At 53.7% G+C, this 24,702-nt stretch overlaps 1 protein-coding gene across 1 annotated transcript in view; it reads left to right on the top strand.

The window, feature by feature from the left end:
• The window catches only part of LASP1 (LIM and SH3 protein 1), a 40,252-nt gene that overhangs the window by 10,621 nt on the left and 4,929 nt on the right, over window positions 1–24,702 (top strand). Inside the window, exons 3-6 of the mRNA XM_057715845.1 lie at window positions 5,640–5,724; window positions 12,907–13,014; window positions 23,045–23,189; window positions 23,543–23,646. Of these exons, the coding sequence (XP_057571828.1) occupies window positions 5,640–5,724; window positions 12,907–13,014; window positions 23,045–23,189; window positions 23,543–23,646 (442 nt within the window). The remainder of the gene's footprint in view (window positions 1–5,639; window positions 5,725–12,906; window positions 13,015–23,044; window positions 23,190–23,542; window positions 23,647–24,702) is intronic.

Below are 24,702 nucleotides of genomic sequence, written 5' to 3' on the forward strand. Positions count from 1 at the left end.
GCAGAGTCGCAGGCCAGGGGAACCAACGTTCGGGGTGTCAGGTAGGGGATGGACATGGGCTGGGGAAGAAAGAGGGGATGTTTAATTGTACCTTTCCCCTCCTCACTGACTGCAGATATATGGTATCTGTCCTTCAGTTGCCTTGAGATGTGGGCTGAGGGGCTGAGGAGAATGGAGGTGTCCCTGGTTCTGGGGAACAAGGAGCTGTGGTCCTGCTCCTTCTCCCAGGCCTCAGAGAGTGTGGGGCTTGAAGTATCTCTAGGTTCTAGCAAACTCTCTTGAATCCCAGCTGCTCTTAGGGGATGAGGCAGCAGTGGGCAAATCCAGGACTGGGGCCTGGGGCTTTCCCACCTCCCCAGAGTTCTCTGCCTCTGACTGGGAAAAATGGGGGAGAAGGGTGTGCGCTGCGTTTGGGAGGGGGGAGTCCGAAGGGGCATCCACAGTGAGCAGCGTGGCCTCCAAGCAGCCTCCGCCTCACTCTCACCCCGAGCTCCTTACACTCAGATGCCGGGGCCACAAGGAACCTCAGGGATCGCTTTGCTTCCTAACAGCCCATTGTATAGATGAGGAAACTGAGGCCCAGTGTTTCCATGCCTTTCCTGACTTGGCAGAATCATTTCTCTTTGTGTATTGCCACCAGCTCTGATTACTCATTTTGTCTAGAACCCCTGAGGGCTGCTAAGGTCTTCCTCATGTCTAGCCTTGATCTTTTTGGCTGCTCATTTTCTTCCTCTGGTCACACAATGCCTCCTTGTTGCTTCCTTTCCCCACCATTTCAGCCCCTTCGGCCTGGGGGACTGGTGAGAAAACTGGGTTAGAAGGGAGCCCTGCCGGGCGGCCCGTGGGCAGTGTTCCCAGCAGGGGACTCAGCGGCTCCTTCCAGAGGCAGGATGTAGGGGCTGTGGGGTTCTCCCCCTCTTTTGGTGAAACCAAAGGCTCCTTGTTGCTTTTGTTGATGTATTTTTGTTCCTCCTTGAACAAAAAGCTGTGGTTTTTGAAGGGATCCAAGGCTGGAAGGGGAGGTTGCCTGTAGAAAGGGGGAGCTGGGCTTCCAGGATATCTGGTCTGTTCTTGTTCTGCCTCTGGAACGCAGCTGATGGCAGACTGGGAGTGGGGCTCTGCCCTACAAGCGATCCCTGTCACCAGTAAGCCCATAGCAGGAGCCCTACAGCTTCTCAGCATCCTCCCTGTCCTCATCGTCCCTCCAAGCAGGAAGGTGACTCAGAGGTCCTCTGGGGTAAGCCCCCTTCTCCTGCATCCCCAAAGGTCATTGTCTGGACTCTTGAGACACTTGCTTTAGAATTGTCATAAGGAGTAGGTGGCTTCTGGCTGGGGGTGGCTAAGAGATTCCAGAGGGTTCTCTCAAAATAGCCAAGCTTGGAAACTGGTTGAGTTTAAAAGAGGAGGTTCTCCACCCACCCAGCCAAGCTGGAAATGCGCTGGTGTTCACCTAGGGGAGAGATGTCAGCCTCCCTTAGCTGGCTGGGCAGGTGTGGTATGAGGGAGAGCGCATCGGGCCAGATTTCTGCCCTTGGCACTGAGCCTCAGTTTCTTTATCTGTAAAATGGGCACAGTGGTAACGCCTGCCCTTTTTTTTTTTAGCCCAAAGCCTTGTGACAGGTTTCAAGAGAGAATGTGCATGGGGTACAATGTATCCAGAAGTCATTCTATGTGACCCTAAGTTCTCCTAGAGGCCTGGGCTGCTGCCAACAGCTGCCTCATTATCATCCCATCCCTGTTCTTGTCCTCATGGATGCTAGATCCCTTCCCCTGCCCCCCAGGCTTCCTGTCCTAGTGGGCTCTCTCCACGCCTCTTTCTTTCCCAGAGCAGCTGACACTGCTGTCGAGGGCGGGGAGGGACATCGGCAGAGGGCCCACCGTTTGGAATGATTCACAAGGGGCCGGGTGCAGGCTGGCCCACAGAAGGGACAAAGAGCAGCTGTGCTCCGGACCCAGCACCAGGCCAGGGTCGGGATGCCCCGTTCTCCCCACGCTGGCCTCTCGTTCCCTCACCATGGCCCAGACTGTTGGTGGGGCTGGGGTTCCAGTGGGGTCACTAGCTGGGGCGGGGGACCCCCCTCTGCCTGAGCGCCTGCATTGGGATACACGCACATCCATTTGTCTGGACTGGGATCCGAGGGTAATGGGTGGGAGGAGCTTCAACCTGAGGATAGAGAAAGAGAGGGAAAAGGTAAAATTCCCGGCAGGTGTTTCTGGAAGGAGGTCAAATCGGTTGTAACCCTCTTGGAAGGCAGTCATGTTGGTGGGGGAGGGGCACAGCACTGGCGTTCTTGCATCCTCCCTTCTAAAAGCAAACCCGTGGCACCTGTCTTCCTTCCCCTAAATTGTCTACAAGAATCCTGCAGACACAGCCTCCTAGTTTTGCCCTCATGGGTTCCTCTGCAGTTGAGGACACCCTGGCTGTCTGTGTCTCTTCCCCCACCCCCACAGACTCTCTCTGTCTGCCTGTGCTCGCTGCTCTCCTGCCTGGAGCTGAGGATGAGGTTGCCATGGGAACCTGAAGCGCAGTGAGCAGGGGACGGGAAAGGCAGAGTTGTCTCACTAGGGCTGGGGGTGTGGGGAGGGCACAGGGTTGACCCAGCAGGAGAAATATAGTCCGTGCTCATGTCTGCCTGCCTTTTTCTGGCCTGGGGTTGGGGTTTAGGAGGCAGCAGTAAGAGACTGGAGGCTCTGGAGCCCCTCGTTAATCTGTCTTAATCTGATACAGGCTTAAAATCCCCCTCCTCCTCCCACCAGATTAAGCTGAGTCAACGACGTCTAGGCTGGTCCCCCTTTCCCTTCTGATGGGATTAGTGTTCTGGCTGTGGGGGGCTGGAACTGGGGGGTCATGATGGCTTCAAAGAGAGGATGAAAGACCTGCCAGCCCCATCCAGAGGCACCTGCTGCATGTTGGGGGGTCTCCTGGGACCCTTCTGGTGGCGTGAAGGAGGTGTGTGAATGTGGACCTGCTGGCCTCGGTGTCTAGGAGACGTGCATCGCTGCGGAGGGCCTGTCTAGATATTCATCAAATGTGAGAAATAACACAGAGTGCACAGGGGCCGTGGAATTGCGGAGTGGGGGGTGCGTCTGGCTGACCTTGGGCCACTGGACCTGGCACTCCCTGTACATTCAGGCAAATGGGAAGCCCCAGGTTTGCAGACTGGCTCCCGTGCATATGCGTTTGCCAAGCTGGCCAGACATCCTTCCCCCCCAAATGCTAGCCAGCGCCATCTTGTCAGAATTGACCCTTAAAGTTCTGGGTCAGAGCTACCCTGAAGGTCTTCTCCGTGGCCCCGCTTCAGGACCTAACCTCCATCCTGTGCTCATGAGCCTCTGCTCACAGATGCTGTCCTCATCACACCCCCACCCTTGACACCTTCGTAATGGCTCTGATTTGGTGGGAGGGTCGTCTCCAAGGCCCTCCCTCCTGGGACCTCAGGGCCAGCCAGTTCTGCTAGAGATCTTACTTAGATCCCTCCTGCTGTTCTCTTTCTAGTCTCCGTGAACAGACTCCCAGTTGATCCTCCCTTTCCCTGGGACTGCTCAGGAGTTTTGAATGGAGCGCCTCAGCTGTGGGCGGCCCTGGCTTCATGGGCTGGACCCACAGCCCTAGCCCCACATTCATCTGTGGGCCACTTCTGTTGCTGGCTGCATGCACCTGTGCTTGCGTGTTAGCCTCTTCCCTCGCTCTTCCCTCTGCTCGGGGAGCCATGGTCCTGGGCTGACCTAGCAGGCAGGGCAGTGGAGGCTAGGGGTTGGGGCACAGCTAGAATCGCCTTGCTGTGATTCTAGGTCCAAGATAGTGAAGCCAGCTCAGAGGGAAAAAAGATTTGCCCAAGTCACCCTGTGAGACCATGGCAGAGCCAGCGTCTGGCACTGTACCCCTTCTAACCACCCCCCCTCCCCCCCACATTTAGTTGAGTTCTCCAGCCCCCAAGTTCTACCCTTGATGCGGGGAAGTTGTGTGATTACCAATAGCTTGGGCTCAGGATAGGCCGGGTGGCTGGAGAACATGCCAGGCTTGGGGAAACACACAGAGGTGGAGGGCTGCTGGTGTCCAGTTCCAGGGCACGTCAGCCAACCTGGCTGGCTGGAAGACAGCGATCCATCTCTTACTTGGGGACAGCCTGCAAGTCGGGCATCAGCCGGTGGTCACAGTCGTGGTAGAGTGTGGTCACCCAGGCTAAGGATGGCCAGCCCTTGGCTCCAGCTCAGAGAGGCCACCCGCCGGTCCCTGCAATCACTGGGGCCTCTGTAGACCCCCGGCCCTTTCACGTACAGCACCTGCGCACAGACCACAGTGACTCAGGGCTGCCTCTCCTCTAGCTGGTTTGCTGGGGGACTTTGTGATGACCCAAGGGTGTGGAGGAGACTCGAGTTCTAGTCCTGGTGCAGCTTCAATACCTGGTAGGACATTTGTTTATTCAACAAATATTTATTGAACGCCAGGTATTATTTGGGGAGCTTGGGATAAACCAATGAAGAAAAGACACCAAGAATCCCCTCTGGGCTTCCTAGGTGGCGCAGTGGTTAAGAATCTGCCTGCCAATGCAGAGGACACGGGGTCAATCCCTGCTCCAGGAAGATCCCACATGCTGCGGAGCAACTAAGTCCGTGTGCAAAAAAAAAAAAAAAGAATCCCCTCACTTCATAGAGAACTAGTGGAGAGGGAAAATAGTAAACCGATGTGAAAATAATTATGAAGTCAGCTAAGTGCTAAGCGCCTGGCTCCAGCACATGACTTCCTCCTCTGGGAAATGAGGGGGTTGGACCGGATGGTCCTGGAGGTTCCCTGCAGGCTTGGTTCTGAAGGCTGCCCTGGCTCCTGCTACCTCCAAGCCAGGCCTCTTTCTGGGGGATAGGACCCTGGTCTCTCCTGTGTCTGGAGATGGGAGGGTTTGGTTCAGGGTGTTGGGTCCTAGGTGACTGGATACAAATCTGGATGCCTCCGGTTACTGGCCGTGTGCCTCAGACACATGGTTTAACCTTTCCAAGCCGCTGTTCTCCCATCTGTCAGAGGGACAATAAGGCAGTTGTAAGAGGTTGATGAAGTAAGGCATGTACACCCTTAATACAAGGAAACATCAACCGTTGTTAACAGTGTTGTTATCTGTTACCCGTGGTGACCTCTTCTCTTGGCCTCAAGTTGATCTCTCAACTACTCTCTGGTTGAATTGGACCTTGTTAGCCCTTTGAAACACCACTCTGGACGTGTGCATTTTTTCTGCCTTTTCCAGGAAGCCCCCCTGGATGTTTCTGTGCCTTTCCCCTTGACTTCTGTCTCTGTATCCCTCCCACCCTTCCTCTGCTTCATTGGTCTCCATTTCTGGTCTCAGAAAGAAAGCTTTGTCCTGACCCCATGAGCATCTTCTCCGCAGCCTGGCTAGGTCCTCCTGGGTGCCTGGCCCCTTGACCTCCCTGTGCAGTAGACACGGATGACTTGGGTGATCTGAAACCCTAAGAGAGTGTCCCCATGGCCTCCCTTTGGAGTTCTTGGTGGCCAGCCAGCCACTCAGACCTGATGTGTCTTCCCAGTGGGGCAGGGGCAGGGGCCGCCCAACGGTACGAGGATGAGAAGCCCAGAGGTTCCCGCTCCTTCCCCCAGAATGAACCCCGCTGTGTGTTTTTCTGTCCTGCAGACACTACCCCAAGCAGTCCTTCACCATGGTGGCCGACACCCCGGAAAACCTCCGCCTCAAGCAACAGAGTGAGCTCCAGAGTCAGGTGAGGGGGCGGGGCCAGCGCTGGGGCCTGGCCGGGGGGCGGGGCAAGCCCCGGGTTTGGCAAGGGCTCCTTCCCTCTGTGGTTACTCGGCAAGGCCAAGGTGCTGAAATCCTACCACTTGCCTAGTGTCCCTGCCCCCACCCCGCCCCGTTACTTCACATTTCCTGACGCGGTCAGAGACGTGGGTGAGAGCGCGCCCCCGCTTCCTCCCTGAAGTGGGCTGGAGGGGTGTGGGCACAGGATTCTTTCTGCTCCAGGAATTTTGTGGGGGGCCCCTAGAGCCTGCCTCCTCCAGGAAGCTGGTCCCTTCCCCCTCCTCTCCAGTCACACCCACCCTCAGAGGGCAGGCTGCGGAAGGGGGCCTTGCCCCAGGCGCCTGTCCTGCCTGTGTCTCCTGGGCCTGATTTTGCTGAGCGCCCTGCTGGGTGGGGAGCAGTGCGCGCCCCTGCAGTGGGGGTGGAGACAGGGTTGCTGCACCAGGGAGAACTTGCTCTTTAGGAGACCGTGAGGGATAAGCAAAAGGTCCAGAACCTTTAGACCCTGCCTGGGGGCCTGGACGGTGGGGTGAAGTGGGGCAGGGCGGGGCTTCATCAGAGACCCCGTGGGGAACGTAACCAAGTGGGCAGGGTGCCCCGGGCCGGGAGAATGTCTTGGAGGGTCTGCCAGGGCCTCAGAGGGGGATCTCTCCTGACCCCTCCAGAGTGGGGCTCCTGCTGCCTCATCTTGATGTGACTTCTCTGGTCACATGAGGAAGAATCAGCCCTGGGCCGTCTGCATGCATTCTCTCACTGAGTCCTCTGAGCAGTCCTGCAAGGAAGCTGCTGATTTCCCATTGTCCAGATGAGGAAACTGAGACTCAGAGGCTGTAAGGGGCTTGCTAAGATCATGTAGGTAGCAGTAGAGGTAATAACCATATTAATAGCTAATGTATGGAGTGCTTAGGGCTCTAGGCATATTAGCGTTCGGTCCTCACAACAGCCCTGTGCAGTTGGCAGGTTTGGTCTCATTTTACGGAAGAGGAAATAGATGCTGATAACTTTGAATGCCAGTTTGTCTAACTCTGAGACTTATGTTCTTTCCAGTTTTCCACCCAATTCCCTAAGGAGAACTATTTCTACCTTGATAATAAACACGATAGTTCCTCATGCTGATGAGAACTTTTGTAGCTTAGCAAGCAGTTTAGTTACTTCACCTCCTTTATCCTTGACCTGACTCCAGGGGTCAGACAGGGAACCAGGGTTCTGAGAGGCACTGTAGTTTGCCTGTTGACATGCACTCTCAGTGAGATTTCAGGATCTGGGCTCTGTTTTAGTCACTCCTGAGTACAGCGACCTTGACCGTGTGCCCCCCTTGTACAGCCCTGGTGAGGCCAGAGGTTCAGGCCTCCCGCGTGTCCCACAGTGATGGGGAGCGGCTAGGGGAAGCTGATTCGTCCCTCAGCAGCAGCTCACATCTGCCAGCACAGACCCCGCCCTCACTGGGGTGTGAAAGCCACAGTCACTGGGGGAGCCTCTTTGGGTGTCAGAGCCCAGCCAACTGAGGAGGGCTGTAGCGCAGCTGGCAGGAAGAAGGCTTGAGACAGCGCTGGGGCCTGGGCCTTATCTGCACAGGGAAGTCCCTAGCCCGGCCCTGACAACTGCCCTGGACTCCCCGTCCAACAGGACTCCCCATCCTGTCGGGAGCCCACTGGGGCCAGAGGTGGAAGGGGCTTCATGGGGTGGGCAGGCCAGAGCATCGTGGGGTAACCGATACTCATGCCACAGCTTGAGAGGAGGTGGGAGTGTATATACACATTCAGACAGAAACAAGGCGCACACACACAGACACACACACACACACAGACACACACACACCTACCCTGCTAATTCCCTCAGCCTTTGTTGGCCCCACAAAGGCTAAGCTGCAGCTCTTTTTGCCCCTGGAACTCGATCCCTGAGGGGCAGGGTCTAGAGGAGGAAGCACCCCCCTGCCCAGGGTCTGAAGGCTCTTCTGACCCCCCTGTGCCCCCTGTCCCCCAGGGGCCTGGCGCGCTGCCTGCCTCCTGGGTCCTGGGCTCCTGCTCTCGGCGGGGCTGGGGAAGTCATGAGAATGGCAGTCACTCTTCATAGGTCCTCACTCTTCATAGGACATCATTGAATCCTCACCGCCACCTGATGCTGGAAGGAATCTTGTCCCCGTGGTGCAGGTGGGGCACAGGTTAGAGAGGCCGTGCCCCTTGCCAGAGGCCTGTGATAGAGGCAGAAGTCAAGCCCTTTGCTTTTAGCCCCTCCGCAGCCTGCTGTGGCACCCAGCCCCGTGCGCTAATGCCCAAGATGCACCAGTCCCCAGTGGGGTCAGGGTGGGGGTGGGGGGCTTTTCAGAATGCAGAGTCCTAGGCCCCACCCAAAGGGCTTTTGTTTGGTGGTTCTGGGCAGGGCCCAGGAGTCTGCATTTTGGCGGCCCTGGTGACTCTGATGAGGGATTTTGGTCCCACAGACATGCTCTGAGAGGCTTAGAGCCGGGCTGTGGGGGGTGTGAGTTAGGGCTTTGCATTGAGGCCCCTGCTCTAATCTCCTGCAGTCGGGCTCTTGGGGGCTGGGATAGGAAGAGGGTGGAGACTCTCTGTGAGCCTGGTTCTGTCTCCTACATCCCCCCCACCCCCGACCCGTGTGGTCTGAGTGTTTTTTTTTTTTTTTTTTTTTTTGGCACACGGGCTTAGTTGCTCCGTGGCATGTGGGATCTTCCTGGAGCAGGGATCAAACCCGTGTCCCCTGCATTGGCAGGCGGACTCTCAACCACTGCGCCACCTAGGAAGCCCCTGAGTTTTTTTTTTTTTTCCTGCCCGGTAAAATGGGGACAGCACACCCCGTTACCTAGAGATTGCGGGCTGGCCTCTGAGGCTTGGGAGGGCTGAGCGGGCCTGACTGGGGGCTGTGATGGGTTCTGGTTCCCGTGGCCGCTGTGGGGGCAGGGCCGGCTTTCGTGGCCTGTGACCGGCGGGAAGGGAAGTGGGAGCCTCCTCTACCTCCCTGCCACACCCCACCAGGATGTCAGCTGGGCCCTTCCTGGGCCTGCGCCGGTGTCTCTCGTCTCAGTCTCTGGAAAGCTGCCTGTGCTATTTCCACTTTATTTGTTTTCCTGTCTCTAGGTTCGTTCCCAAAGTGGTACTTTGGGACACCTGGAGCCTCCCCTGTGGGGGCGGCAGCCACAGAGCTCACCAGAAAGGACCCTCTGGGTAGCCCTGCGCAGGCCTGGCTGAGGCAGGGCACTGGGGGCTGGGGCCTAGCAGTCCCCCACCCCTGTGGGCAGCTGTCCCGCCCCAGCCCTGGGCTGAGTAGGGACAGCAGCTTTGGGGTGGGGCTGTGCGGCCCCCTGAGCCAAGTGCAAGGAAAAGGACTCTTTCATTTTCCCTTCATCATCCATGGTGCCGCACGTAGGAAATGCCCCAGAGCCCTCTGCCCTGCCGTGGGCAGGGTTCCCACTGTTTTATCTTGACTCTTGCAACCCGCAAGGCAGGCAGCACACCCGCGTCACTCTCACCAGAGCCGGCTGAAGGTCGAGTCCTAGATCTGCCATCACTAGCTGTGTGACCTTGGGCTAGTTATTTTGCCTCTCTGAGCCTTAGAGCCTTTATCTGTTAAATACGGATTACCTCTCTCCGGAGGTTATTGTGAGGATGTTAGTATGTGTTAGGCCTCTAAAACAGTTCCTGGCATACAGTCAGTACTCAATAAATGTTCACAAGTACTGTTCTGGAAAGGAGAGGAAATGGAACTCGAGTACAATAAAGCTGAGGAATACTAGACCTTTTGATGATTGCTTTCAGAATTGACCTTTTTCACTAGCTCTCCTCCCCATCTGTGTGTGTTTAATTTTAAAACGATTTCTTTTTTGTTAGAAGGGGGTGGGTTACATAGTATGTGAGTCCAGCACACAGTAGGTGCATAATAAGTGGAAATTGTTGGTGTCATTGTTTTTTCTTTTTTCTTTTTTTTAAGTCATGATCTTTCCTCTTATGTTGGGTCAACAAGGTGGTTCTTTTTCAAACTATGCTGCCTGTTTGGAGATTTTATGTCTGCATTCGATTCATTCATTATTTACCCAGCAAATTCTTGTTGTACCTACTGTTTGCTAGGATAAGTGATGAACAAGATAGATGTTGGGAGAATAAGGAGTAAATCTACATATTAAAAAGTAGAGTTTCTTGGGCCCTGGTTCTTCAGGCCTGAGAGGCCTCAGGCTTCATTCCTAGCCCTGCCTTGGGAGTTTCCAGGATGGTAGGCCCAGGCAGCATCTAGGCAGGAGTCACCCAGCTGCAGTGCTGTATCCTGACTCTACCAGCAAAGCAGGCTGAGTGACCTTGGGCAGGTAACTTCCCTCCTAGAGCCCCCTGTCACTGGTGAGCCATCCCAGATGAGGGCAAACACTCCTGCTTGGGTGATGAGCGAGGCTGCAGGCAGGGACCTCCCCACGCTTCTGGCTGCCCACCTTTTACCTCTGTGACCCACTCCAGCTCCAAACAGCCTCTCAGAGAATCTTCCCCACCTTGATTCTCCATAGTCAGGGCCTGCAGGTGCTTAAATATGGTCACAAACTCCAGAGCTGGGAGGGCTTTTAGAGATCAGCTGGCCAGCCCCTCTCAGGGGAGCCCAAGAGGCAGACTGACGTGCCCAGGAACACACAGCAAAGTAGTGCGGAGCCCAGGCCTCCTTTTCTTGGGTCCCCACTCCTCCCAGCCCCGCCCTTTCTGGGCTGCCTGTGCCAAGACTGAACTGAATTATCCTTCCCCTGCAGTGAGGGAGAGGCAGTTCCTGAGCCTGGGAACCAGCTGATGTCATTGTAGTGTCACCATGGCAATTATTCCCCTGGATTAGGGGCCTGACCCTCCGGAGGCCAGGAAGTAGAGGAAGGAGTGGGGGACAGATTTTGTTTAGAACTTTAACGTTGGCAGAACACTTTCACACTTACCCTTATCAATGCGCAGTGACCCCTGCTGTGTGCTCCGCTGTGTGTTTGCTGCTTCAGAGCCACTGTCTATAATCTGCACCGTTGATTGAAATGGGTGTATCATGATCCCCATTTTACAGATGTGGAAACTGAGGCCCGAGAGGTTAGGTCAGTTGCCTGAAATCACTTAGCAGGTGGGAGACAGCCTGTGTTCATACCAGCTCCCTCTGGCTCTTTGCCCATGCTTGGTGATAGAAAGCCCGCTCCCTATATTTTAACTGAGCTGTGAGACAACCCTCTTATAGGTGAGGAAACCAAGGCCAGAGACCTTGGATCTGGGCTTCTGCATCCGGAGCTACGTAGTTTTGACTCTTAAGTGCCTTAGCTTTCTTGATGCCCCCTTCTGGCAGGTTCTCCCCAGCCCCTACCCCCAACACTAAGAGTTGCCGTGCTGGCCCAGGCCTTCCTGAAAGAGCTGATGCTGGGCAGTTCTGGGCCCTTGGGGTGGGTTGGTACTCGTACCCACTGTGTCAGCTTCCGGTCTGAGGGGAAGTAGCACATCCAGGTCTTTGTTTTTAGTCTGAATCAGCACAAAGGAGGTTCTGGAACCTTTTAGGAACAAGAACACCATGGATGGGTGAGCTGGGGCTCCAGAGACAAACAGGGACCCCAGTCCCTGGGGGATGTGCAAATGAACTGACAGGTATGTGTTGTCAGTCGGGTCACGGTGCAGCTCTTCCCTGTGGCCAGATGACTGCACACCGGGGATCTGCCTGGAAATTCCCAAGGTCCTGGGCCTTGTGTCCTGGGCTGACCCGCCTCCAGGACCGTGCAGCCCCCATGGAGAAAGTCCAGGCAGCTGGTGGGGTTTGGAACAGCTGGCTGTCGAGGTGGACAGTGAAGCCTCAGAAAGCCAAGGAACAGTTCTCTGCCCCAGCCTCCATGCTGTTTTCCAAAACCCCCAGGGGAGGACAGGATAGTTTTCATATTTCAGTTCCTTTCGTGCTTGGGAGGTCCTTTCTGAGTCTAAGTCCCTCTAGTACTCAGGATTCCATGGAATTCTCAGAAGAGGGAGGCAGGGGAGGGATGGGGGGCTGTAGGGGGCCTTCCCAGGAGCTTGGAAACCTGTCCTGAAGTGCTGTCTATCCCCTGTCAATTTTTTTTTTTAATTTTTAAAATTTATTTAGTTAAGCTGCATTGGGTCTGTTGATGCGCTCAGGCTTTTCTCTAGCTGCGGCAAGCGGGGGCTACTCTTCGTTGCGGTGTGTGGGCTTCTCATTGCGGTGGCTTCTCTTGTTGTGGAGCACCAGCTTTAGGCACGTGGGCTTCAGTAGTTGCGGTGCCTGGGCTCCAGTAGTTGCGGTGCCTGGGCTCGGTAGTTGTGGCTCGTGAGCTCCAGAGCACAGGCTCAGTAGTTACGGCACTCGGGCTTAGTTGCTCTACGGCATGTGAGATCTTCCCAGACCAGGGATCAGACCCGTGTCCCCTGCATTGGCAGGCGGATTCTTAACCGCTGCACCAGCAGGGAAGTCCTTCCCCCGCCAATTTCATCCCCTCCTGTGGCGTTGACCTCAGAAGCCAGCCTGGCAGGCTCCGGGAAGCCGCTGGGGCCTGTCAAAGGCTCATTGATTGAGTCTTCCGAGTGGCTGTCTTACGGCCCTCCTTTCTGGGCACCAACTTTGTCCCTTGGCACAGCCCTCACTTAGCTGGTCACTTAGAAACTCCCCCGGGCTCTCGGTGGGTAGGACCACATCCTGGCTAGGGTAAGGGCTGGAACAGTCTTTGGAGCTCTGGAAAGAACCTTCTTCCTTTAGCTTTCAGGCAGGATGGGCCAGTGGGGAAGGGTCAGGAGTCAGGCAGGTGAGGGTTTCATCCTGGTGGCTCTGGACATGTGCTGCTAAGCTGTTGTGACCTTGGGCATGGGACTTTGCCTCTCTGTGGCTCAGTTTCCTAGTCTGTAAAATGGAGCTAATGATAGTATATAGCAAGACTTAAATGAGATGGTTTATATAAAGCACTTGGCACTCAGGATACACTGAATTACATGTTAATGGTTTATTACCACTAGTCTAATACTTTTTGACCAAGGCTTCATTCTGCTTTGAGTTGGGGGGTCGGGGTGGATGTCACGGCAGGGGGGTTTCTGGTCAGGGTCTCTCTCCTGGCTGGCTGCTGCCTTAGAGGCGGCTGCAGGCTGGGGCCCTCTCTGCTCCCCCTGCCTCGACTCCAGTCCCTGTCCGCCCTTTGGTCCTCCAGGTGCGCTACAAGGAGGAGTTTGAGAAGAACAAGGGCAAAGGCTTCAGCGTGGTGGCAGACACACCTGAACTCCAGAGAATCAAGAAGACCCAGGACCAGATCAGTAACGTACGTTCCCCTGCTCCCCGGGGCGCCACACGGACCCCCTGCCCTCCCTTCTTGTCCCCGCCCCGCCCACCTGGCAGGCATGCACGAAGCCGATTCTCTGCTGCCCCTGCTCTCCTGGGCGGGCCTGGCTGGCGGCTGCTCGAGCAGAGGGAGGGGAAGGGATTCCCAGATGCCTCTCCTCTGTGCACCCCCAAGTTCCCCCTTTGATACCCTCTGCCCACGTATTATTTCCGCCTTGAAAGGACTGGACGTTGGGGGGGGGGTGTGCAGGGAGGGCCTTTATGCTAAACCCCCCCCCCCCAACCCCTACTCTCTGAAATTGTTTTTCTTTTCCCCCTTGGCTGTGGTGAGTGCCAGGGTCCAGACCGGCTGTTTTGTCTGGGCACAAAGGTCGAAACGGGGTGGCAGAGGTGGGGGGGGGCCGGCCTCCCCCGTCTGCTTCTGGGTGCTGACACTGCAGTCATTTCCGCCCTCCCTCGGCCTCCTCCCCCGCCTCGGCTTGCTCTTCCTTCCTGTGTAAAAACCCCAGCCGGCTTTGCCCACTGGCCCTGCACCGCCTGGCCTGGCCCTGCTGGGCCCAGGGCAGCTGCCCATGTCTGGCCGGGGCTGGGCTGGGTGTGGAGCGTGGGCAGTGGATCGACCTGCCTCAGGGCGCCTGTGGCCGCCGGACAGGCCTCCCTTCCCTGCTGGGTGGAGCCATGGCCCAGCAGCCTGTGTGGCTCTAGGCTTGTGGGGAGGCTGCCTGGGCGGCTTCGGGCAACGCGGGGCAGTGCTGGGGCGTCGTCACTGGGAGCCGCTAAGCGCAGGCGTGGGCCGCGGTCCTGTGTCACACAAGGCCCCACCAAGGGCTAGGCAAGCAGTCGTCTTCGTGTCTGGAACAGGAAGGGTTGGCAAGTTGCCCAGGGTCGCTGTGGGCTGAGGGACTGGGGAGAGAGGCTGCAGAGGGCCTGGGTGTTAGGCGGTCCACCCGGCATCCAGCCCGCAGCCCTCCACCAGACCTCCTTGGTCGGGCGCTCCTTCTAGAAGTTGGCTGGACCATGCTTCGGGTGGACTCCGGCAGTGGCTCAGGTAGATATGCGAAGCCAGGGCCCAAGCCAGTCAGAACCTGCCAGGCCCAAGACCATGGTTTTTACACTTTGATGGCAACCTGCAGTATGAGGTACATTTCATATCGTAACCCCTGAACAGGCCTGTTGATTTATTTAAGAGGAACAGAATCAAAACTTCCAGGAAAGAGTGCTTTACCTCTTAAAGGGCATTCGGATATTTTCTGTTCTGTTTTAGTTTGTTAAAGACACTGGTTACAGACTTAACTAAATGGGTTTCGCAACTAGGTTGACCGGCAGCTTGACATTCGTGACTTGAGGAAATGGAGTTCTTCCCTTGGGCTAGGATGCCTCTGAAGGCAGTAATCCCTGTGCCCCCCCCTCCCCCCAAAGGCCTATCTCAGTTGCACCCTTATAAGCCTGGGCTTGGCCTCACGCCCTAGAGCTTCCACTGCCAGTCCGTGCCCAGACCTCCAAAGGGTAAAGCAGGAGGAAAGAAGATGTGGGTCTCAGCTTTCCACAAGGAAAATGGGAGGGAGGGGAAGCCTTGGGTAACGGGGAAGGAAGACCCAGATGGTTCACAAAGCTGGAATCTTGAGTCTTAAGCCTCTGCAGCTTTTCACTGTGAAGACTCTGTTATCTTGAACATCTCCTCCCTGCCTACAACCCAACCCCCAGCACATTCACTCATTGCTTCCAGCCTGTGGCTTTCAGAAGAGGGGAGACAAGCCCAGTCATCCTTGCCTCCCTTTCTGGAAGGCTTCCAGAATACTCCACACCCAGCCTATTGCACTGGCACCCCCCGTCCCCCCCACACTGTGCCCCCCAAGCGTTGTTGGAGGTGTTAGTGTCTGAGGAGCCCTGGTAACAGAACTCACTCTGGCCAAGTCGCTCACACCTGAGGAGATAACCATCTTATCAGTAACCACAGGGCTGCAATTAGCTGATTGTCCTCTGCTCTGGGGTGGGGGAGGTGACTTGAGCCTGACCCGGTTCTGCTTTTGCAGCTTCAGCTGGAACTTTGATGTGTGACCACAAAGCTGGAAGACTCTTAGTTTTAGTGAGTGCAGTTAGTCTGTCAACGGTGGGCCTCCAACCAGCTGTACTAGAATCACTTGAAAAGGTTGATTGAAAATGCAGGCTCACAGGCCTCCTCCCCAGACTACCTGGGAGCAGAACCCAGGAACCAGCATTTTCTCTCTCTTTATTTTTAGGAACCAGCATTTTATTTTTAAAATTATTTTTGTTGTTGTTGCTTTTTATTTTTCCTTCGATTTTTATTGAGCTGTCATTGACATACTGCACTATACGTTTAAGGTGTCCGACATAATGACTTGCCCTACGCATCATGAAATGATTGTCACGGTAAGGTTAGCCAACAGCCATCATCTCATAGACACAAAATTACAGAGAGAGAAAATAAAATTCCTTTTTCAGGAACCAGCAATTTTTAACACATTCCCGGGGTTACCTGCAGTTGAGAACCATCACCAAGAGTCTGAAAAAGCTTCATCAGAGGTGCCAGGCCTGGCCACATCCCAGGACCCGCAGGGAACTTCAAAACACGTTGTTCACTTGTCCCTCCTCTAGAGGAGCTCCAGGAAAGATGGTGTTTAGAGCCACACCTTTTGTTTTGTATCCAAAATAGCTTGTCATTCACGTCCCAGGTTAGTGTCAAATGACTCATTTGCGAGGACAGTGTCAAGCACTTAGCGAGTGATGGATGTTGTCAGTTGCTATTAATTTAAAGACAGACTTGTCTGCTTTCTACATTGCGGCTAAAGAAGGGACGTGGACTAAAGTTGGCTGAAAAGTCGGGCCATTGTCTAGTGCTGAGAATGTCTGGAACATTGAGGGGCAGGGTGCTTGTAAGTTAGGCATCTGTGGTGAGTAATTGTGTCTTTTTTGATTGAAGTGCAGTTGATTTACAATGTTGTGTTGATTACAGCTGAACAGCAGAGTGATTCAGGTATACATATGTAGACATTCGCCATTTTTTTTATATTCTTTTCCGTTATGGGTTAACATAGGATATTGACTATAGTTCTCTGTGCTGTATACAGGAGGACCTTGTTGTTTAGTAATTGTGTCTTCATTGAAGGCATCTGAAGGGGTGAGAGGCCAGGGCTGCAGGCTGCGAGCTGAAGTTTATCCTGGCCTTTGGTCACCAGCTCTGATGGCTGTAATGGAGGGGAGTCTTTAAATGCTGAGTCCCCTTCATGGCAGCCACTGCCTTCAAGCGGAGAAGCTTTCCTTTATCTACATATCTACTTACGTGTTGATTTTCTGTATGCAATTTTGGGTCTTTTAATTTTCCTTTTCCTGTGAAGTGTAACACAGAAACACCTGTGTGTGTACTCACCATGCAAGTCAAGAAGCAGAGCATGACAACACCCTGTCAAAATAGAGTTTTCAAAGTGTTTAAAAAAAAAAAGTAACTCATATAGCGAATACCTATCATATAATTATCTTAATTATGAGGAACCAGCTGGAGCATCTGACAGGGAGAGGTGATGCCTAGTCTGTGAAAGAAAGCACTGGATATAATTAGATACAGAACGGGTTAGTGTTCTGCCATTAGCTACAGAACTAGTTAGTGTCCTCCAGGACTGTAAAACCATATGCTTTGTAGATATCCTTGCTATAGGCATAAATTAGCAGTTTATATTCCTTAAACTAGCTTCAGTCCTTAGAGTCTGGGCATAATCAGTAGTAAATAGTAAAGTCAAAGAAAATTCTAGCTCCAGAGTCAAATGTTCCAGAGGTAGGCTTGTTGGACAACCCTGTAGTTTAATTTTTGAATGCGTGTGCTAGTCTTTATAATGTAGCTGTGTTTTTTTTTAAGAATGTAATTTTTTTTCTTTTTTTTTCAGTTGAAGTATAGTTGGTTTACAATGTTGTGTTAGTTTCAGGTGTACAGCAAAGTGATTCAGTTTATATATATATATAACATATATATATATATATGTTTATTTTTTTTCAAATTCTTTTCCTTTATAGTTTATTACAAGATATTGAGTATAGTTCCTTGTGCTATACAGTAGGTCCTTGTTGGTTATCTCTTTTATATTTCGTAGTGTATATATGTATCCCAGACTTAATTTATCCCTCCCCCCATAACTGTGCATTTCTGAATACTGTAGTTTTGTTTTTTCCCAGTTTTGAACACATAGCATCTATTTTGTGTCTTGCCTCCTTTGGGCAACATTGGGTTTAAAGAATCATGTACACGTTTGCATGTAGCTGTAGTTTATTCTTTTTTGTTGTTGTATAGTATTCCATTTAAAATGCTTATACCACATTTTATTGACTCTGGTGTTGATGGGCATTTGGATTGCTTCCATGGCTGTGGACAGCTTCATGCCTACTTCCTAGTGTTAATGTGGAATGGAATTGCCAGATCTCAGAGTGTATGTCCCTTCAGCCTTACCAGATAACGCTGAACTACTTTTCAAGTGGTGGTATTGATTTACCCTCTCACCAGCAGTGATGAGAGTTTCCATTGCTCTACATCCTTAGACTTGTTCGTTTTAGCCATTTTGATTGTGTGTAGTGGTGTCTCATGGTTTTAATTTGCATTTCTCTGATAACTAATGAAATCAAGCACAGATTTACATTTGTTTAAAAAACAATAGTGTTAGTCTCTCATAGGGAGCATAGTATCACATGGTGATTGAGAACTAAGGAGCTGCTGTTAGGGCTCACGCACCCCTTACCCACCTCCTGAACCTTGATTTCCCCATCTGTAAAATGGGGATGACAGTGATACATTGTTCTTGGGTTGGCTGAGAAAAGGAAATGAGTAATGCATATAAGGGCACCACAGAGGGCTGCAACAAATGGAAACATTGTTAGAAAAAAACAGACCCTGGCTGGTGAGTTGATTATTCCATTCAAAGCCTGATGTTCCCTTCTTGGTCATGATGTGGAATCATGTGGGAGCAAGTGTGGAGTCAGACCTTTGTTTTCCACCACAATCAGGAGAGCAGGGGTTCAGAAAACAGAACATCAGCTAGCAGAGAAAATGCATTTTCCTTAGCTTCGGGATCAACCCTCAACTAGTCATTCTGGAGTCCTGGCTGGCAGGACCCTGGATGAGTGGGAAGGGTCCTTAGGCCTGGGCACCTCCACCCACGTGCACTTGGATCTCATGGACACAGTTACACCCTGGTGTCCTTCTATGGGGTCCCAGGACAGTTTTTAAGCCGGGGCTCTACTGCCGTTTCTGAGCTTATGGTGACCCTTTTCAGGACACTTAGATGATTAGAACTTTGCTGAGCTTGGAACAGGGAGGAATCAGCCAGGGCCTTGACCTCTGAAAAATGTTAATTTCCCTTTTGAATGTGCTAACACCCTTTAAGGTGCCTCCTTGCTTCTCAAACCATTAGGTCAATCAGCAAAGTGATAACAGTTTCCTCCTTTGCTGGACAAGGGAGGGAGAGGAAGTTGAGAGAACTGAAATCAGGTGGGCCCGGGCGGAAGGGAGCTGCAGCCTCACTCTTTGCAGTTCATTTCCCCTCTGTGCTGCAGCTCCTGGCTTCAGTGCTGGAGCCCCTTCTCTCAAAGTTAGGGTGACCTTGTGAGTATCATCCCTTTTGAGAGTGAAAGGGAGTGCTATTCATATTTATTCCAGAAGACATGAACTGGGACTAGGGACAGACTTGGGCATGTGGTCACCATGCCCCAGGAAAGGGCCTGTCCAGCTGTGGCTTTGTCCTTGTGTCACCCTCAGCCCTGACTGAGTAATGAAAGTCATTTAACATCTGAGCCTCATTTAACTTCTGTAAAATGGGAACTAAAGTGTACCTATCTGCCTTATCTTTTCAGGCTGATTATCATCAGGGCCAGGGGAGATTATGTGCAGAGAACTCAATGGGAAGAGCTGAGCAAACGTGAAGGTTATTACTATTACAGTGAAGAGGTGGTTCCTGAGTTGGTGGTGGGGCGGGTTCTTTTGTGCTCAGGCAGCTGCTACTCTGTCCACCTGGATCAGCTGGCCCTAATTTTATAAACATTTACCTATGTAGAGTGGCTTTTTAAGGAGCAAGACAGATCCTATCAGCCACTTGTCGAAACACACACATGTCCGTACTTGCTTTCAGCTCTAGAGTTTGGCTAGATTCCTAGAGGTAGTTGGGCACCTCAGGATCACATGGGAGCAGGTAGTGCCATGGCCTCTTTTTTTTATATATATAAATTTATTTATTTATTTATTTTACTTATTTATTTTATTGGCTGTGTTGGGTCTTCGTTGCTGCACATGGGCTTTCTCCAGTTGTGGTGAGCGGGGGCTACTCTTCGTTGTGGTGCGCGGGCTTCTCATTGCAGTGGCCTCTCGTTGCAGAGCATGAGCTCTAGGTGCATGGGCTTCAGTAGTTGCGGCACATGGGCTCAATAGTTGTGGCTCACGGGCTCTAGAGCGCAGGTTCAATAGTTGCGACGCACGGGCTTAGTTGCTCCGCGGCACGTGGGATCTTCCTGGGGCAGGGATCGAACCCGTGTCCCCTGCATTGACAGGCAGATTCTTACCCACTGCGCCACCTAGGAAGTCCCCATGGCCTCTTTTTAAGATGAGGAAACTCAGGCCCAGAGGGGTGGGACTCTTCCAAGTTCACATGAGCAAGTGACAGGCTGACTCCGGGGATGAGGTGTGGGAGGGACACTGCAGCTCTTGATGAAGGACTGAGTCTGTAGGACACGACAGGGGATGGCACCAGGCCTGGGACCCAGACGTGCCTTCTTCCTCAGATAGTCGCCCCGTCACTAATACAGACAGAGCCGCACCCGGAGAAGTGGGCCGTCGGCCAGGGTAGCTGGGCCCCGGCATCAGGGACACACCTGCTCCTCGGCTCACCTCCTGGCTCCCTCAGGGCCTGGTGCAGGCCTCTGTCCGTCCGCCTCCACCTGTGCACTTTCCCTCCCTTGGCTCCTGGCTCCTGGGGTCAGGCCTCTTTTCATTAACAGAAAGTAAACACGGGAAGCTGACCTTTCCCACCGCCCAGGACAAAAGTCGGATGGGCAGTTGCCTTGGGAGCCTAGAGGCCTCTCCTTGTCCCCACCCCCGACTCCTTGCCAGAGGATGGGGTCACTGAGGAAGGGGGGCTAAGGGAGACTCACCTTTTGCCCTTGTCTTGGGAATCCGAAAGCAGGACACTGGCCCTGTGTCTTTGAACTTCACTCCTGGGTGCTCTTCCTTGTGGGAGTTCGGGGTCTGGTGGGTCTTCAGCCTGACCAGGGCCGGCTGCCTCCCCTTCAGGTTCGGGCTCAGTTTATTTCACCATTTGGGTGTGGGTCCCTACGTGGGCGTGAAGGGGAGGGGCAGGGGGAGGAGGGGGCTGATCCTGGCCCAAACCCCTCCGTGAGGCACCCCCCGCCCCCAGACGGGGCCCATCCTGGGCTTCGCTGCTGCCCCACCAGCTCTCCCAGCCCGGCCTGCAGTGGGTCACCTTCATTCAGCCGCAGAAATGCAGCAGAGCAGTGTGGGTGGTCCTGGTGGACCACCCCTGCGGACCTTTAGCCCAGCTACTCCTGTGTGAGACCTGCCTGGCCGAGTGTTAACTCTTGCCCTCCTTGCACAGTGGATGCAAGAAGGCAGCAAAGACGTGGGAGGGGGTGGCCCACAGGAGCTCCTGGGCCGGGGTTTCCGGGGCGCAGGATCGCTCGTTCCTTCTGCTCCTGGAAACAGGGCAGGCTTCACCCCCATCCTTTCCCCATCCCCTCACCCCATCCCCTTTGTCACTGGGAGAAGCACGGGGCAGGATCCTCACGAATGGGAAGTGAGAACCAGCTTCCAGTCGGGTGGTCTAGGCCTGGAGAGAATTCAAGCCTAGGTCTGCTCAGGACAGGACCAGTTTTCTGTGTCCTGCTTTCCAAGTTTCCTCTGGGAGGTGAGGGGGAGCTGTTCGATCACTCTCTGTCCCACTTCCTCCCCCAGCCCAGTGCTGCCGGAACACACAAACTGTGGGCCTTCCACCTCTTCTTGGTTGTTTCCTCCCCACCAGTGTCCTCTCTGAAAAGTGAACAGACCCCACTAGGGGTCCTCAGGGTGGAGTGAAGGCAACATGCCACTGGGAGTACAGGGAGAAAACCCTAGAACTCCTGGCTGTGATTCTTGTTCATCTCATCCTTTGTTTGATTCATATTTTTGGTGTAAGTTTTACAGTAGACATTCCATATTTGTAAAGCAATACTTGTATGTAATTTATAAAATAAATGTAATTTGGGAGGTTTGTGCTAAAGCAGATTTTACCAACAGAAATATGCAGTCAACACACTTGGGCAAGCAGGGGTCAGCAAGCTTTCTCTGTAAAGGGCCAGATTGTAAATATTTTAGGCTTTGCGGGCCGAAGGGCCTCTGTCGAAGCTACTCAGCTCTGCAGTGAAAGCAACCATAGATAATAGGGAAATGAATGGTGTGACTGTGTTCCAGTAAAACTTTTATTTCTGGACACTGAAATTTGAATTTCAAGAAGTTTCATGTGTTATCCATCTTACTACTCTTAATTCTCCCCCCACGGCCCCATCCCCAGCCTCCAAACATTACAAAATGTAGAAACAGTTCTTAGCTTGTAGGCCATGAGCAAACAGGCTGCAGGCCCACGGACCAGAGTTTGCCAACCTCTGCTCTAGGCTGCTGGTTCTCAAACTTCAGTCTGCTTCAGACTCACCTGGGGGAGCTTTTAAAAGTGCATATCTTCCCCCCCCCCAAAAAAAAAGAATAAAAGTATATATTCCAAAACCCCAGCCCTGATTTTGTAGATTCTGTGGACAGTCCTGGAACCTTCATTCTAAGCAGCAGCTCAGGTGGCTTGGAAGCAGGTAGTCTGAAGACCAGACTTTAAAAAACGCAGCTCTGGGTCCCGGTAGTTCAGTTCAGCCGGCCCTTACGGAGGCCCTGGGGTGTGTGACTTCTCCAGGCCTCTTTTTGCCCATTTTTGGAATCTGAGGAGAGAAGGAACTTATCTTCCAGATACCGACCTGCCCTCGAGGGAGGGCCCGGCATTTCTTGCTCCCGTCCGGCTGGGGTCCTCAGCAGAGGTCTGTGAGGTCATGCCCATAAGAGGCAGAATTGCTTGCAGGTTAAGAGCACAGGCTTTGGACTCTCCATGAGCATCCGTAACTCACTCTGCTGTCCGTGCCTTAGTTTCCTTCTTGTCTGTTAAATGGGGACTATACTCTGTTTTAGGTGCTAACAAGGTAAAATGAGCCCGTGTTGCAAAACACCTGGCACAGTGCCTGGCACCTAGTAGGTGCTCAATAAACAGGAGTTGCCGCTGTTGCTGCTGTGAGCCAGGGTAGAAGCAGGGCAGCCCCAGCCCCAGCCATAAGCACATAAAAATGACCACTTACGTTTGTCTGGTGCTTTAGTTCACATGGCCCTTTTATATCCATTATCTCATTGCATCCTCCAGCAACCCCTTTAAAGTGGAAGTGGAGGCTTAGCAAGGTTGTTTCTTTTTTTTTTTTTTTTTAATAAATTTATTTATTTATTTGTTGGCTGCTTTGGGTCTTTGTTGCTGTGCATGGGCTTTCTCTAGTTGCAGAGAGTGGGGGCTACTCTTCACTGTGGTGTGCAGGCTTCTCATTGTGGTGGCTTCTCTTGTGGAGCACGGGCTCTAGGCGTGTGGGCTTCAGTAGTTGTGGCACACAGGCTCAGCAGTTGTGGCTCGCGGGCTCTAGAGCGTAGGCTCAGTAGTTGTGGCGCATGGGCTTAGTTGCTCCGTGGCATGTGGGCTCTTCCCGGACCAGGGATCGAACTCGTGTACCCTGCATTGGCAGGTGGATTCTTAACTACTGCACCACCAGGGAAGCCCTTAGCAAGGTTAAGTGCTTGTTCAAGCGCACATAGCTGGTACGCCCCCAACAAGAACCCCACCTGGAGACCCCCAGGAGTCTCTCTCATTCCAGGATCTGGGGTGGCAATGGAAGGGGAGCTTTGGTTGGTTTGCTGTGGGTCCTTCACCCAGCACGTTCTGCCCCTGCAGATAAAATACCACGAGGAGTTTGAGAAGAGCCGCATGGGCCCCAGCGGGGGTGAGGGCCTGGAGCCGGAGCGCCGAGATCCCCAGGACGCCAGCTATCGGCGGCCCCAGGAGCAGCAGCCCCACCACATCCCGACCAGCACCCCAGGTGAGCGGGAGGCCTGTGGGGGCGGAGGACCTGAGGCCGCTCCGGAGGGCCACAGGGTGGGGAGGAGGTGAGAGGGAAGCCTCATGTGTACACACAGCCTCAGGTTGCATCCCTACCGAGGGCACAAGCACCAGGGTCAGGGCCTGTGCTGGGCTCCCAGCTCGATGAGGGGAGACACAGCCCCTGCTGCAGAACACGCGACCCCAGCAAGTGTGTACACACAGACGCCTTTGAGAAGTGGGGGCTGAGTGAGGTGGTGGGCGGTGGAAATACGTGACATGGGCTTCATGGAGGAAGGGAGGGAGCTGGGTTTCACAAGACAGTTTCTGAGCCCATCTCCTGCCGGCTTCCAGTTTACCAGCAGCCCCAGCAGCCGCAGGCAGCCCAGTCCTATGGTGGCTACAAAGAGCCGGCAGCCCCTGTCTCCATACAGCGCAGCGCCCCAGGCGGGGGCGGGGTGAGTAGCGCTGGGTGCCGGGAGGGCGGGTGTGGGAGGTGAGTGAGCCTAGGGAAGACTTCCTGCATGGGGTTTGTTTTTTTTCTTCTTCTTAAATTTTATTTATTTTATTGGCTGTGTTGGGTCTTTTGCTGTGCGCGGGCTTTTTTTTAATTGTGGTGAGTGGGAACTACTCTTTGTTGTGGTGCACAGGCTCCTCACTGCCGTGGCTTCTCTTGTTGCGGAACTCGGGCTCTAGGCGCGTGGGCTTCAGTAGTTGCAGCACATGAGCTCAATAGTTGTGGCTCACGGGCTTAGTTGCTCCGCAGCATGTGGGATCTTCCTGGAGCAGGGATTGAACCTGTGTCCCCTGCATTGGCAGCCAGATTCTCAACCACTGCGCCACCTGAGAAGCCCCTGCACAGAGTTCTTGGACTCTCCTTAGAAAACCCACCCAGGCGGCCTGGCCTCCCCTGACCTTTGACCTGAGCTCCTTTGCCATCTGCAGATAATAGGGGTCTCAGCCTCTTGAGCAGAGAGGAAGTGTGGTATAGAGGGCAGAGCCCTGGGCTGAGACTGGGGCCCTGTGTTCCAGCTACAGTTGTACCTTGAGCGAGTCTCATCCCCCCAGCTCCTGGCCCGTGTTTCCTTACTCCAGCTACCTGGGAGCACACGAAGCACCTTTCTGCTTGGGACCTTCCAGCCTGGGCCCTGCTTCCCAGTCTTCATGGGGACGACCTACCATGTCCTTCAGACCTCAGCTTGCCCCACCTGTGAGGGGCCCTCCCACACCACCCTGTGTTGAGTGGGTCTCCCCTGACATTTCTATCCCTCCACCCCACTGGTTTCCTTCAGAGTACTTTCTCCACCTTAAACCGTTCTCTGGGTCTGCCATCTTCTGTCTGTGTCCCCCGCTGGACTTGATGCTCCGTGTGGGCAGGGCAGTGTCCCTTTGGTTCACCTACTCTGAGCCAGGCACAGAGCGGGCACTCAACAATTTGGTGAATAAATGAACCAGCAAAGTGGGAGGTGGGGTGCGATCAGGTTTACCAGCCCTCAGACTTGAAGTTCAGTCAT

The sequence above is a fragment of the Hippopotamus amphibius genome, chromosome 17, assembly GCF_030028045.1.
Source record: "Hippopotamus amphibius kiboko isolate mHipAmp2 chromosome 17, mHipAmp2.hap2, whole genome shotgun sequence".
NCBI classification, from domain to species: Eukaryota; Metazoa; Chordata; class Mammalia; order Artiodactyla; family Hippopotamidae; genus Hippopotamus; species Hippopotamus amphibius.